The sequence below is a fragment of the Mandrillus leucophaeus genome, unplaced genomic scaffold (assembly GCF_000951045.1).
Source record: "Mandrillus leucophaeus isolate KB7577 unplaced genomic scaffold, Mleu.le_1.0 Scaffold84, whole genome shotgun sequence".
NCBI classification, from domain to species: Eukaryota; Metazoa; Chordata; class Mammalia; order Primates; family Cercopithecidae; genus Mandrillus; species Mandrillus leucophaeus.
In genome coordinates, this window is record NW_012109141.1 from 1,889,842 (window position 1) to 1,905,448 (window position 15,607).

General features: G+C 39.0%; 1 protein-coding gene across 3 annotated transcripts; it reads right to left on the reverse strand.

Moving 5' to 3' along the window:
- Window positions 1-209: 209 nt before the first annotated feature.
- Window positions 210-3,035, reverse strand: REG3G (regenerating islet-derived 3 gamma). Of its 3 annotated transcripts, none has more exons than XM_011968339.1 (6): window positions 2,947-3,035; window positions 2,551-2,636; window positions 1,889-2,007; window positions 1,548-1,685; window positions 786-912; window positions 210-505 (listed from the first exon to the last, which is right to left on the reverse strand). In XM_011968339.1, exons 3-6 carry the CDS (start codon window positions 1,898-1,900, stop codon window positions 438-440), a joined length of 345 nt encoding a protein of 114 aa, XP_011823729.1. In that variant the 5' UTR covers window positions 1,901-2,007; window positions 2,551-2,636; window positions 2,947-3,035; the 3' UTR covers window positions 210-437. The 3 variants fall into 3 exon arrangements, with proteins under 3 accessions (XP_011823729.1, XP_011823730.1, XP_011823728.1); XM_011968340.1 differs by having other exon boundaries at window positions 2,551-2,738; XM_011968338.1 differs by lacking the exon at window positions 2,947-3,035 and adding an exon at window position 2,301 and having other exon boundaries at window positions 2,551-2,625.
- Window positions 3,036-15,607: the final 12,572 nt, after the last annotated feature.

Consider the following 15,607-nt stretch of genomic DNA (forward strand, 5'->3'; position numbering starts at 1 on the left):
GAGAAGCACTGTCTTCATTTCTTCCTGACACAAACCCTGCCTGAGCAGGGCCCACACCTTCATCACAAATACACCGATGGGGACATTCATATAGTAATTTCCCCTTAGGCCTGGGTGAAATTGAGAGAAGCCAAGACTCAGTGTTTTGTCCGCCAGCTTCACCCTCCTCTTCCAAAGGCTCTTACTATAAGAATGAAACAAAAGCATACAAGTATAAAGTAACATTTTTATTATTATTCTCTGAGATCTCAGGACATGGAAGACAGAGAGGAGCCTGAAATGAAGGTGAGTAAAAAGGAAAAAGAAGGAGGATCACGACCAGGTGGTCAGGTAAGGCAGTTTGGGGAGAATATTCTCTTCCAGGGTGAATCTTCACACTGGTCTCATGTGCATGATGAGCTGCACACCAAGCTCAGGCTGCTGACTTCCCATCTGCCCTAGTCCTTGAACTTGCAGACATAGGGTAACTTTGCATCACAGTTATAATCTTTCCACTTCAGAAATCCTAGGGAGACAGAATATAAAAGGCATGGCACTGGGGGAACTTGTGAACCCAATGAAGAGGCATCCCAGGTTTTAGCCTAGGATTTAAAGCTTTTTTCTCATCTTCACCAGTTTCTCAATCCAGGAGAATGAGACTCAAAGAAAGCAGAGATGAGAGGAGATGGGAGAAGACACATCAACGCTGCATTTCCTAGCTGAAAAGAATTTCCTGAAGGTCAGGCCTAGAAATTGGGGATGAGGAGCGGAAAGTGCTGGGAAGAGGCAGCTCTTCTGTTTCTTACCTGTGCTTCTTGACAGGCTCCCACAGTGGCCAGGGTTTAAGATGGTGGAGGGATTTTTCTCCCATGCAAAGTAATTCATCACATCAGTGCCAGTCCACTCCCATCCATCTCCATCAGGCTCTGAATCCTATAAAGAAGAGGAGGCAGCCAGGTGAAGAAAATGGCCATTGCAGCTCTCTTTGCCAGGCCCCTGAGCTATAACACCTGATTCCTCCCCAGCATCAGGGATTTTGGTCTGCTCTTCCAGATGCTGCCCTAGAGTCCTCTGCACTGGAACCTCTTCCTTAACTCCTCATTGCTATTCAAAATCCCAGCCAATAAACACAAGACCTTTGGAATCATTCAAGGTAATATGTTACTTATAGAAAAATAATTGGTGTAGCATTTGTGATTAGCCTGTGAACCTCAAAGATAATGTCTATTCTGTATGGGGGAGCAAAAATTGGTCCTATCTTAATTGAGAACTCCCTCAGAATAATAGATGCAGACTCCCTGAAGCTCAGCTAATTGATTTGTAAGGATTCACATGAGAAATATGTAAAAGTTTTACAAGAGTCTGATTAATTTTATTTAAAGACTAGGGACCTCCACAGAATTCAGATCTTCAGCTGCCTCGTGGGCTTCCTATTCTTCCAAATGTCTCCCAGAATCTGAGTTCCAGTGCTCCCTGAAGTACTTCCTGGCAGGGACAGGGGACAGGAAGTGGATCTGGGCAACAATAGCACCTTGAGAAATAACAGAGAGGGGAGGATATACTCACACCTGTGTGGGGTCATGGAGCCCAATCCAGACGTATGAGTAGCTGTTACTAATGCTCCTCACCAGGGAGGACACGAAGGATCCCTCAGCCCCACTGAGCACAGACAGCAGGTTTCCAGAGGGCCGTTTCTGGCAGGTCAGCTTTGAGGGAGACAAAGAGAATGAGAGGGAGCCTGAGACCCACTGGGGGAGAGCAGGACAAAGGGAGGTGGGAGGAGGACTATGTGAAAGATAAGCGTGTTCATCCTCATTCCCAATGAACTCTCCTGAATGAAGACCTTCCTCCCCCTGAGACCTGCATGGATTTTCCCCTGTCACCTCCAATCCCACATCTAACCACTCACATCTGCATCCATCCAGGATTTTGGTGACAAAAACAAGGCATAGCAGTGGGAGCCATAGGCCTTGGAGCCTTTGGGACAGCGGATCCGCGCAGAGGGCAGTTCCTTTTGGAGTTCCGCACCTGAGGTGGAAGAAGAGGGAGAGGGTAAAATGAAGAGTGGGGGTTGAGGTGGAAGATGACCTTGGGGAATATCTAAGCCTGCCCTTGGGGAGGAAGACCACATTCCTGACACCCCTTCATCTTCCCTTGTGTTTTCAGAAGTTCTTTATCTCAAAATAGCCCTAGCAAATGGGGCACCATCTAGTCTCTTATTACCCTTTCCCCTTATTCAACCTTTCAACACTCTCCTCACTCTGGGCTGTCTCTACACTGGGTCCTCCAGTCATTGTCCCTCCCCACATCTCATTACTGACCCTCCACACTTTCCCACCAGTCTATATTGGAGTCTACTGACTAAATGGAAGCCATCTCATTCCACTGTTAGTGGACCCCATGGAGCCTCCCACTGCAAGTTAACCTGAAGGAAGGAGTGATGATGCAGGAACTGCAGGCAGGTTCATTAGACACTATGCCATTACCTCATGTGGCACACAGGAGCCTTCCTCCTCTTCTTGGCTCTAAGGATTCATAGGAAACCCTATGCTAGAGGCAGAGCAATCTCACCTTGAAGTGAGACAGGAGCACGAAGTAGGAAAGCAGCATCCAAGATAAGCTGGGCAGGGCCATGGGAGGCAACATGGTGTCTGTGACTTGAGGAGGTAGTCAGGAGTCCCTAAAGGAAGCGTGGTCAGTGGGAGAACACACAGATACCCTACAGCCTCATGTCTTTTTCCTTGTCTAGTCCCCTAGGACTAAAGGGATCTTGGTCACATCCATCATCTTCTACAGTTCTGAATGAGTTGGAATCTGTGTACTCTCCCATCCCCGAGCCCTCCCAGGACAGCCTTGCTGAGTCTCAGAGTTCTTGTGCACCCTGAGGAAGGGAACCTCCCATGCATTCTCCTGTATCGTGTGCAGTAGCCCCTCCCTGGGTCTCATCTTCTCTCAGCTCCCCTTTACCTCTCTGGTGGGATATGGTATGGTTTGTCTGGTCAGGAAAGACTGGGTTTTTTTATAAGAGGATCTCAGGGATGGTCATTGGAGTGAATAACGGCATTATGTAGGTGGGACAGGGGTCATGGGGAGGGCTTGGCATTGGTTCAAAAGATAATGCCAAGGGGAGGAGACTCCTCCTGGCAAAGGCTGGGAATTGTCAGAGATGTTGCCTTTTTCTCTGTAGCAGACCAGCACTTTCCCCACAAACAGTGGAAGTTTGCACTTTTCCCACCCTCTTCCAGATATCTTCTTCTGAGAAACTTAAGGGAATAAAGGCAGTCTTGTGAGTCTGGTATTACATAGTTTAGAAAATATTATGATATTACATAGTTATGAGAAATGTCAAAAGTTTGCTTTTGATCAACCTGCCAGGAACTCACTTCTATAGGCATACTTATGAATTTCTTTATACCTTATCTAGTAACATTTAAAATAAATTAATTAACAAAAATTGGGTGGGCATTAAAATTATATGTGTTGGCAAAGACAATGTATTAGTCGAAATAAAGAAAGAATAGAAACCAGAAGAAGCAGCACTGGTTCAGAGTTGCTACTTCAACTTTGCAGCAAGATGTAAAAGAAGCTTGAAATAATCTTATGAGTCATTAGGCAAGTCAGGGTCTTATGGAACAGCAGTTAAATATATTTGCCTCCCAGCTACCTTTGTGTGAGAAGACCAAGAGACAGTTCATTGGTTTATTGTATTTCTGAAGTGACAGTTTGATACCTCAGAGTAGCATTCTTAGACTGTGATCTACACACGAATGGGGGTCTTCAGGGCCTGTTCAGAGTGGCTGTGCAATTATAATTGTCATAGTTATACTAAAGTGTTGTTTGTCATTTTTGCTATGTTGACATTTGCACTGATGAGGCAAAAGAAATGGTGGATAGAAGTTCTGGTGCTTTAACATTAATCAAGGCAGTGGCACCAAATTGTATTGCTCATATCCACGTACTTGCAAGAAACAAAATACAGGCATTTTTACTTGAAAATGCTCTTGAACTTGATGAATCAGAGTAGTGAATTGGCTTCAGTAAATCTTAACCCTTGAATACATCTAGAGAGAATATTCTGTATGACTAAATGGAAAGCTGACATGCTAAAGTATAATGGTTGTCTTGAGGGAAATAATTTGTAATACTGAGTTTTAATTCACTATTTCATGGAACACCATTTTTACTTGAAAAATAAACCAAGACAAACTTTACTTATTGACATATTGGTAGTTTGTTAACGTGTTTTCAGAAAAGATCAAAGTGAGTTAGTAAATGAATATTTTTAACTTTTCTCTTTTAATATGTATTATTATAAATATCAATAGCTCACATGAACAAAATTTTTTTTTCGAGCATCCTCAATATTTTTTAAGGGTGTAAAAGTGTCCTGAGATCAAAACAGTTTGAGACCTCTGGTTAACATCTAGCTGGCAATTTCCCGAAAATATAGGACATGGAGACAGTATTATATTACAACATAGGAATACCATTAGCAAAATTTAGAAGGTGGGAAATTGTACAGGACAAATAACTACATTTCCCCAGCAAGTGAATTTAAGGAAATAAAACAACATATCACTCTTAACATGTGAAAAATATATTAATCAAATAAAATGTGTGAACCATGTTTGGATCTTGATTTGAACAAATTAAATAAAAAATATAAAACAATTGGGTAAAAGTGAGCATTTGATAATTTTAAGAGACTATATCATGTTCAGATGTAATTATAATATTGAAATAATATTATTTGAAATATCCTTATCATTTAAGATACATAGCACAATACTTACAGATGAAACGGTTATTCAATATTTACTTCAAAATAATCTACCATGATAGAGATAAAGAAAGAGAGAGAGAGATAAAACAAGAGAGGCCTTGAGGCCATGATAGTTGTTGCTTGGTGGTAGGTACATAATGAATCATAACACTATTGTCTTTGGGTTTTTATCTAAAATATTGGGGGAAAATTTTGAGAAAAAGAAAAATCCAGGGCCATTGTGAGACAGAAATTTGAAGGACAATCTGACTTAAGAACAAAGATGCAAAGTTCCTGAACAAAACACAAAACAAATTGAATATTCATTGTTGTATATAATAAATGAAGAGAAAGAAGAGTTAATCTTGGAAATGTAATGATAGTTTATTATGATGAACTATTAATGCAATTTCCAAGTTCAGATATTAAAAGAGAAAAAAATACAGTCGTTTTAAAAGAACAAAATCATTAAGTGAAATTCAAAACCTATTAGTAACTGATAAGAAGTCTTAGAAACAAGAGACAGGAATAGCTTTAACACAGTAAAGAAATCTATAGAGACTGAAAAGTAAAATACTGAAAAGACTTCCTTGAAAAATCAGAAATGTACAAATGTACCACCCTCATTGATTCTATTTAACAATACGGTGCGATAGAAAGTACACTTAGAAGAGGAAAAAAAATTTAAACAGGGAAAGAGTAAATTAAATTGTCACTACTTGCATATGACACGCTGTCTCCGTAGAAGACCCAGGAGACTCTTCAAATTAATTATTAGAATTAATGAATAAATTTAGTAAACAAGAAGAATGTGAGATCAACATATAAATCTCAAATGAATGTTTGTATTCCAATAATAGAATTAGAAAAGGTATTTTTAAGAAAGATACTGTTTTTAATAGGAAGAAAAATATGAAGGATCTGGAAATATATCCAACAAAAATAGTCAAGACCACATAAAACTTTTTAAACTTTAAAGAAGGATTTAATATATGAAGAAATATATCATGTTTTGGAGAGACAGAATCAATACCCTGAAGAGGTTACTTTTCCCTACACAGATGGTCTCTGATTTATGATAGTTCTACTTACAATTTTTCTACCGTATTATGGTGGGAAAGTGGTATGCATTTCCTAGAAACCTTATTTCAGATTTTGAATATTGATCTTTTACTGGGCTAGCAATATGCAGTACGGTACTCTCTCATGATGCCTCAGCATAGACAGCAAGCACTGCCCTGGTGGCAATACCATCTTGAAAGTAAACAGCTGATACTCCACAGTGTACTGTGTTTTCAGATGATTTTGCCCAACCATGAGTGCAGGAGGTTTGCTTGGGGGCTATCTTAATACCTGGCTATCAGAATTCGAAACTGGTACTTTAATAGTCAAGGGCTTGGCCCTTTCTCCCTTCCTCCTAGTAGACCGTTTTGAATCTCCATAATGCCACTTGTACACAGGAGGAGGAACTTCACTCAATTTTGTCCAGCAGTCCTCAAATTTCAGATAAACTTGAATATATGGTGGGAGCAGAAGACAGGGTGTTTATCTTCTGTTACTAACTCTATGGCCCTACCTATTCAAAATGATCAGTAATGAATATGAATTTATCATTACGCTCTCCTTCAAACTTTACTGATGATTTCTCCATTATCTACTCTTCTGATTTCATATCGGTGCAAATAAAACCATCCCAAGGTTAGTGGCATAAAAGAGTTTGTTATTATTCTCATGGTTCTGTGAGGTGATTAGGATTGTCTGGGTGGTTCTCACTTGGGAATCATGCAGTTGCATATAATGGCAGGAACTGGAGTCATATGAAGCATCAGATGGACTGGTCTTCAAAGATGATTACACGCATGCACATCGGTTGATCTGGTTATTGCCTGAGAGCTGAGCTGGGACTGCTAAAGAGAATTACAATGCAGTGGCCCTGTGCCTTGAACTTCTTACAGCATGGAGGTGTCAGGATAGTAGAACTTCTTTTATTGTTGGTCAGGGCTCCAAGAGGGCAAAGCAGAAGCTGCTGGTCCTTTTGGGCTAGGTCATGAAACCATAAAATGCTATTTCCATTATACTCTGTTGATCAAGCATGAGTTTGTATTCTCAGGACCTAGCACATTAAACCCTCAATAATACTTATTTAATAAATTAATATGTTCATTCACAATGATTTTAGCAATTAGCTGCTTTTAACCTCAAAATGTTACAGGCTGATAAGACTTCACTTTTAATTTTATTTCTTTCATTAAATCTGTTATTTTGAGTAGGTGACTTTATTCCCCCTGGACCTGTGTTTCTTAATTTTCCAATGATGATGTTGGATGAAGAGAACACTGAGATATATTCTATAATTTTCCTATTATTGATCAGAATGCTGGCATATTATGAATGTGGGTTAAGAGATTTCCTGGAAAACAGTTACTGCTTCCATATTTAAATCTCAGACAACCTTTGGGAAGGCCATCTTCTTATTGTATCAGACAGTTTATTCTTGACCAAGCTTTGGAAAAAGTAAACTATTATAAAACAGTCTGGAAATTGAGCCATTACAGAGAATTTTTCACTCTTATTCTTTTGTATGGGCTATTAGAAACAACTTGTTTCTGAAATGGAAACACATTGACTAAGCTCTCTTTGCATATGTGCATAAATGCTTAAAGAATCATAACCTAGCATTTTAGATTGAATAACTTTATTCAAAGAATGATTATTTGTTAAGCTCTGTGAGCTTATTCCCTATGAGTCTTTAGAAGAAAGAGCACTTCGCAGAAAGGACTTAATGTGGCAATTGGCATATATATGATAAGTTACCAAGGAAGAATCTGTTCACTAAAAAAACACATTCCTTTAGAAAATCTTTCAAAATTAGTAGAATTTGAGGGCTGTTTTCTGTTTCTAACTTCTTTTTAATTTAGGGACTAATTTGAGTCCAGTTGGAACTTATATACTTAAGACACTGCAATTTGATTTAAATCAAGGAGCAGAATAGAGACCACAGGTCAATGCAGAAATAAGTTCTATGAAGGAGAGTGCTCTCATGGCTAATCTTGAGAGACCGGTTTACTAACAGTAAAAGAAAAAATAGAATCAAGAGCAGGAGGAAGACAGGACATATAATCTGAGGTCTCTCAAGATACCGGATCTTGGGGGTTAGCTGAAGTTAGGAAGTTAGAGTAAAGACACTTTGCTCCTTGAGCCCCACATTTCATGACCTGAAGTGAGAACAACAAGGAAAAAGAGGGAATTTTATAGAAAATACTTCTCAAAACACAACATGTCACATTGAAGGCGTTCCTCTACTCACGTCCCTCCTGCTCTTCCCTTTATGTTTCATAGATCAATTGTCATTGCTTAGGGGTGAAGACATCAACAAAATCTCATTGTAATTGAAGGGAAGACCAGGAGTCAAGGCCGGAGCAAAATGGGGACACTAGTGTGAAAATTAAGCAAGGGAAGTAAAGCAACAAGACATGTTAAAATCAGCTGTAGGCAGAAAAGAAGTGGCATGTCTCAAGCTGGGGTTGATCCAAGACAACTGGGGAGTGCCAAGGTAGAGCAGTGTGTCTCATCAAGAGACAGAATGCTCCTAAGACAGATTCAAGGGGGCAATGCTCTCTGGGGATATAGGGGAAAGTGCCGGTTCCAGCACTCAGAAATACTTGGAGCTAGGTGACTCAGCCAGGGCAGGGAACCCAGGTAGGTGGGGTGGAGGGGAGTACTGGGTTGGGCTTGCCAGTAAGATTCCTAGGTCATAAATTATCTGAGATAATAGGAATGCTTTAAGGTTGTGGTGCTGTCTTTACTCTATTCGTGATGTTCCGCTGGGCCTTCTGATACCCATTCTCATGTACACCGGGCCTCATGCCAACCTACACAGTAGCTCAGTGGAAGGCAATAGTGATTATGGATTTGGGCTCTCAAATCAAATAGCCCTATTTCACAGGGTTATAGTAGAAATTAAATAAAATAGTGCATGGATATCATTAAGCATTGTGCCTAGCACATATGATCACACAGTAAGTAACAGCGAATAATAATATTAGATGTAGTGCCTGGTAGTTCCAAAATAGACAATAATTTTCAGTGGAACAACAGAACAACAGATCTGCAGATGAAAGTTACAGTGAAGTGACTCTTCTGAATCATTTCTGTAGCTTCCCTATTAGTTACAATCATTTTGTTCTGTTTGTTAACCTTAACCTTCAACAGTATTCACTGGGGCACATCAAGCAAACAATATTTGTCCAGCCTTTTCGATTGTCTATATATACTTAAGTGCAATATATTTCTTTTTAAGAAGGTATTCAGTTGTTACAAATTTAGGAAATCACTTTAATCATAAAGTAAGTGTTACCAGAGAATTGTCAGACTAATATTTTCAGGAGCCCATCCAATTATAACTACCATTTATTCAGCACTAATTTTGTGCCAGGCATTGTGCTAAGAGATCTACATAAATTATCTCATCATTATGAGACAGCTATGCTTACCCTCATATTTCATACAAGGAAATGAAAATTTGGAGAAATAGGATAACTTGGTCATGGTTCTATAAAAGTAACAGAACGGGACTTAAAACCCCAACACCAAAGCTGTGCTCATAATCACTGCTACCGACTTCTTCTGGAGGGAAGAGATTGGGGAATAAAAAAGAAATAGAGTTTTGGCCTTTGCTGCAAGGCTGTTTACTTCGATATCATGAGAGAGGAAATGTTTTTTTCTAAGATATTTAATTTGCCATTAGGATGAATCTGACATTTAGAAGACCTAAGCCCAGAGAATCAGATTTCTGTTTTACATGGAGAGTATTGAAAACACCAGGGAAATTCTATAACCAACAGCCAAGAGTAGTTATTTGCTAAGCTACATTAACCTAATGCATACTAAGAAAAACAATGTGATCAGTGGAGTTATCAGATCCTCTTTACTTACTCAAAGTACAATACCATCAATTCCTTGTTTCTAGAAAATGACTGATATTGTTACTGTTTTCTCTATAAGTTTTTCAGATACTGTGAGCTCCAACTTCCCTCTAACTTATACGATGTCTAAATTGTCAGTATCATCCATTATATCATTTTATTCTCAAAATTATCCCATAGTGTTAATTCATTCCACATTACAAGGAAGAAATTTAGAAACTGGACTTAGTTTACGTCAAAATGTATGTTAGTGACCAAGTCAGGATGAGAACTGTATTCTATTCCTGAATTCTTTGTTCTTGATACTCAACTCCACATTATTTCATTTTGAGTAACATTCTTCAGGCATTCAGCAGGAATGAATTAAATTCTGAAAGGACCCAATTAATTGCTCTTTGACTTGGTAGGTTTTTTGAATGTTTCACTCCAGTTGATAGATTCATTAATTTTAGGACATCTTATTTGCCTTCCACTAATGGAATTCTTAGAAGGTGATTTGTTGGTTACCTTCTGTAAGCCTCATGTAAAGTTTAAATGTCATTTTATACAAATATATTTACTGCATGGTATGTTGGTCTAATTAATTTTTGAGAGCAAATAAGAATTGCTCCAAGCCATTTTTGTCTGTAGTTAAACCATGAGCCTTGAAAATGTGGTTGTGATTTCTTGGGTATATGTATATACCCACATGTGTGAATTTAGGTGCATGTGTATGGGGACATAGGTTTAGAATGGTGTTTTTTCTCTGTAAGAATTAACATGTTTCAAGTGTTTTTTAGGTGGTATCTTTTATCTCAGTTGTGCTAGCTCTAGGTAATACAAGAGCCTGATTGCAGTATATCCTAGGAAATTCTCTGAAGTGGGAAGGTGAGAAAATCAGCATGCCTAAAGGGCACAGAACAAACTCAAATTCATGACAATAAATCCAAGGAATGGGTACAAACCCAAGTCCATCAAATACAGCTGTCTTTCTCCAAGGGGATGGATTGAGGATGTATGTCAAGCTTGGGAGCTACAGTGGTGCTCAGAAATTTGTGTCGTGTTTAGGGGATCTGAGACAATACAAGGAAATATCAACAGTCTTGTTGTCAGAGTCATAAAGGATAGATTTTCAAAACTAGCCTATGCTCCCCTGCAAAACTCAACTGAAAATCCTAAAACCAAGACTGAAACTCAGGCAAGCTGAATAGGCCAACCGTATGGTAAGAATAATTTCTTCTAAGGTCATGAGGGACCTGAGGATTTACTTCAACTAAATATTTACCTTTTCTAGTTTAAGGGTATAAGAGGAGAATCTGGTGAGACCAATGATGTAGAAATACTTTGGGGAGACTATGATGTATCCATGAACATGCATATGGATGGTAGTAACATCTTTCCCTTCAACATGCTTATATCTCAAGTTTCATTGTATTCTTATTAGACCTCTTGGGCTGGGAGTTTTATACCTTTTAACATACATATTACTTTAAAAAACTCTTGACATATTCAAGGTCAGCAAGAGAACTGAAATTATCTTCTACCTCCTTCAAAACAATTTTTTCTATATAAAATTTTAAGTGAAGCTTGTTGTGTTGAACATTTATGTTTTCCCATTAAATGAAAGGCAGTAGACAGCTCCACTTACTCTGTTGTATTAAGGGGAAATAGCAATAGAACCTTGCGTCCTTGTACATTTGTTCCCTAGCCTCCTACAGCTTAACACATCTGGTTTGAGGACAGTCAAGAATCTGACCTTTTACCCCACCTGGCTCTTAAATGCAGGTACTCAACATTCAGGGGGTTGCATGAATCAATAAAGTTTTCTTCTCTGCAGAGGATATGACTCACAGTTTATCACTACTAATGGGGACTGAGAGGTGGTCAGGGATATTGCCTTCAAATACAGAAAGCAGTAGGAAAAGCTCCAAGTGTTTGAATTATTTAGCAGAATGTGCTTACTGTGGTGTTCTTGGCTTAAGCTCAAAGCAAAAATAGAGATCCTGAAATCATAGACTCTAATCATTAATCACCCCTCTCTCTACCATAAGCAATATCTTGGCAATACTCTAAACTGTGTTTTAATCCTCTTACATGGGGGTGGTTTGTGATAAACTAAGTGGTTTTTATCCCCCTGGTTATATACTTTATATACGTTTTAAACAAAATGGTAAGGCCCTTTCTTTCACTATATAAAGTCAGGAATGCAGCAACAGAATGGCTGTGGGTCTTCTATTTAACAGCATATTCACAAACACTTCTCACCAGCAAATGACGGGAGGCCGTGAGTATGATGCTGTTTTCTCGGAGAGCAGCCTCATTCATACCCACAGCACAGTTTTGGAGAAGAACAAATAACTGAGCTTTGAGGTCATAAATGGTTTTAAATATTAGCTCTCAGAGTTTCTGGTTATGCAAGACTGGACAAGTCATTTAACTTTTCTCTAGTTCGTTGGTGATAAAATATTTCAAGATTCTTCCGAGAATCAAAGGCAAACATTGACCTTCATAGCACAGCATGAGGTAAAAGACACGGACCTTTTACATCTGGTCATTCCGAAGTTCACGTTCTAGCTCACTCTCCTACTGATTGTGCCTATGAATTCTGCTTATGTCATCTCAAACTCTAGCTTGTAAATTTTTTTTTTGCCATAAAATGGTGATGATAATATCTACCATCTAGGGATTTTTTTTGGGGGGATAATTAATATTTGCTACAACCTAACAGCTTCTGAATCTTGACCAATTGTCCAGCATTGGACACTCACTTTTACTTCCCATGCTGCTTTGCCTTGAGTGTGAGGTTCTGGGGCTTCATCCTTGAGGACTGTAGCCAACTATCACATTCCACCATCTGGTCCAACCTTCTCCATCTATAATCTGTGCCTGGGACTATTTTGCTTATTCTTTGCTCCAGAACTCTAGACCCCTTTTTTATTTCTTTGGGGTAAAATTCAAGTAATCTTGCAAACTACGTGCCAATGAGCAAAAACTAGAAAAATATAAAGATCTTTATGGGTTATTATTCTTTAAGCAAGGACAGTTTCCAAGTGTGTTTACTTATTTCACCGTGATAAAACTACATGGAGATATTTTTGTTTCTTCCGTGTATATGTGTTTGGTTATTTACACATTTTTGAAGGGGAATATTTTTCGTAGACATTCAAAACTGGCCACACAAAATGAAGACATGACAGCAGAGATCTGGAGATCATCCAACATTTATTTAGCTAACAAAAGGGGTAGGTCATCCTATTCAAGCTGTATTTGTATGTATGTGGGGATTTCGGGGTAGGAAGTGTTGGCAGGACATATAAATGTAACCTGAATTTCTCTAAGTGTGGATTCAAATAGGGTTCCATTAGAAATAAAAACTTGAATTTCATGGACTGTTTGACCACCTTGCTAATGCAGGGTTTGCTGAAAAATCTTGCTTCCTGCCACCTCAAGAATTTCTGCAGATTTGCTGGGTTATCTGGTATGGGTTTCTGGGCAAGTCTTCTGACATTGCATTTTCAATTCCCAGTAGGTTGTCCACTGAGCTCTCCTACCAGACACCACCACTGATGTATAGTTTGCACACAGGCAATGGCACCACCGATGCTCACATAAAGCCCCAATGGTATCCAGTTGTGGACTATGAAAACGTCCATGCAGAGTGGAGGAGGGGAAGATGGATCTCCCCATCTCATGTTACACCTGGTTAGAGAACTCGCAGAGGAGTACAAAGGTCTCTTGCTGTTTTGGCATCCATTATGACTGAACCCTACTATTTTAGTGCATTTTATTGAAACAGCTGTTTCCACTTCTGGTTAGATACCATCTCTTTCTCTTCTGAGGAGAAGATGTGGATCTCAACAACGGGGCTGGGGCAGGTTTTGTGTGATGTCACAAAACACACTGTACTCATAGCCACTCCTTTTCTCTCATGGCCCACACTTTGTAATGGAGTCAAACTTTTCTGCCTGACCTTGTTTTCTTTATAAGTTAACTCTAAAAAGACTCCTCAGCCCCCTAAAAGTAATATTGGAATAGGCTGGAGCAGTCCCAAGTGGATGCTGAGGCAAGTTTAAACTTCAGATACAGACACAGTTTGATGCTTATGGAATAAAGCCGAAACCAAAACCCAGGATAAATTTTGTGTGCTCACCTTGGTAGAGAAGTGACGTGAATACAAATTAAAATGCAAAGAGAGCTGCCAGAAATGGGGAGACCAGTTAGGAGGTGAAAATGCTATGCAGATAAGAGAGAATGTGTATCCAAACCACCATCACAATATTAGTGATGCTCGATATTTGCAATTCATTTAAAAAATGTGTTTTTTTAAAAAAATATTTATAATGTGGATCAAAGACAGCTAGAGTCATATGGATGTTAGTAATCTAAATTTACATATGAAGAAATTGAATCTCAGAAAGGAGACATGACCTGTCTAAGTGCAAACATCTGATGGGATATAAAGCCCTGTTACAATCTAAGTAACAGTAATATGTGCACCTGCAGGACAATTTCAATTATGAGAAGTGGAGATTTTGGTTTGGGATATTTTAGCTTAAGTTTTGGTAACAATTTCAAGAGGACTAAATGGGTGTGGTAAAATGGTCAGAGCCTTATACTCAGTGAGAAGTCACAGAATACAGTCTTACCTGCAGAAGCAATGTTTATACCCCTATTTCTTACATTGATATTGTATTGTTCATTATTTCACCCATTCATGTCTCTCCAAGTACATTAACACTTGTAAAGTCTAGGGACTGTATCTTTATCTTTTTAAAATATTACAGTACCTAACATGGGGCTAGGTACAGAGGTCTCTAAATTGAGGGGGAAATAGACATCAGACAATTCCTTAGTCCCTGCAAATTTTCTCTAAATCAAACTGTCTGCAGCATGTAAAATAACAGAAATAAATATAAAGGCTATGTGATTTATTGCTCTTGCCAGGTTGCAAAGAAAACCTCTAATTATTAAAAAATATATATACAAAAAATGTGACCCTGCAGCAAAGATACAGAAATACTGTGTTAACCTAAAAGTAGACTGTTGGAATTCTTTTAGCAAAGGAGAAGGGGGAACAACCCTAGGTCCCTCACACTGGTATCAGTGTATGTTCAGCCTCAGGCTGAACTTCCCTGGCATGTTTATTGGCCTTTGAAGTTACATTCAACACCTAAGTAATTCCCGGCACAGCTGTCTTGACTGAGCTCCATTATCAGGGCTGCCAGTATATCCACCTGAGTTACTGCATTTTTTCTTCAGCCTTTGAGACTCAATTATCCTGGAACCAGGAAGAGATACCTCAGCACAAGTGGAGGTGATATCCCAACAGCAATGACCAAAGTTAGAATTAGGGGATGGGCAGGGGCCAGTAATAGAGACAAAGTTCTAGATGGGTTATTCCTCTGCAGGATCCCTTTGCTATCGATCTACTGACTCTTCCTTGGGGTTTGAAGATACCCTATATTTCATCCAAGTCAACTCTGCCTAAACCTAAATACCTCCAGTGACGAGGTGCTTACTCACCTGAGCCAGGTGTTTTGGTCCCCAGCCCCAGGCTTTTTGCTGCATCACACTCTGGGATCACCTATTACAGTGTAACAGGTTCTGGCCAGTGCTGAAGGATGTACAAGGATGACTTTTGGGATGAGATGGCAAGAGTCTAATCTTATATTCATCACTGTTGATGCAGGGAGGATGTGGCAGGTGTTCTGGAGAAGGAAAGCAAAGTGTGTCTCTGCTCAAAGACTGTAACAGCAAAACCCAAGATGTGAGTGATTAATCTCTGTTGAGCTTGGAGAGTGGCGTAGAAATTGGGGCAAAGTTACCAGGCAATTCAGTTAATCTGTTTCCCTTGAAAAAATGACTTAACATTTTCTTTCTTTCTTTCTTTCTTTCTTTCTTTCTTTCTTTCTTTCTTTCTTTCTTTCTTTCTTTCTTTCTTTCTTTCTTTCTTTCTTTCTTT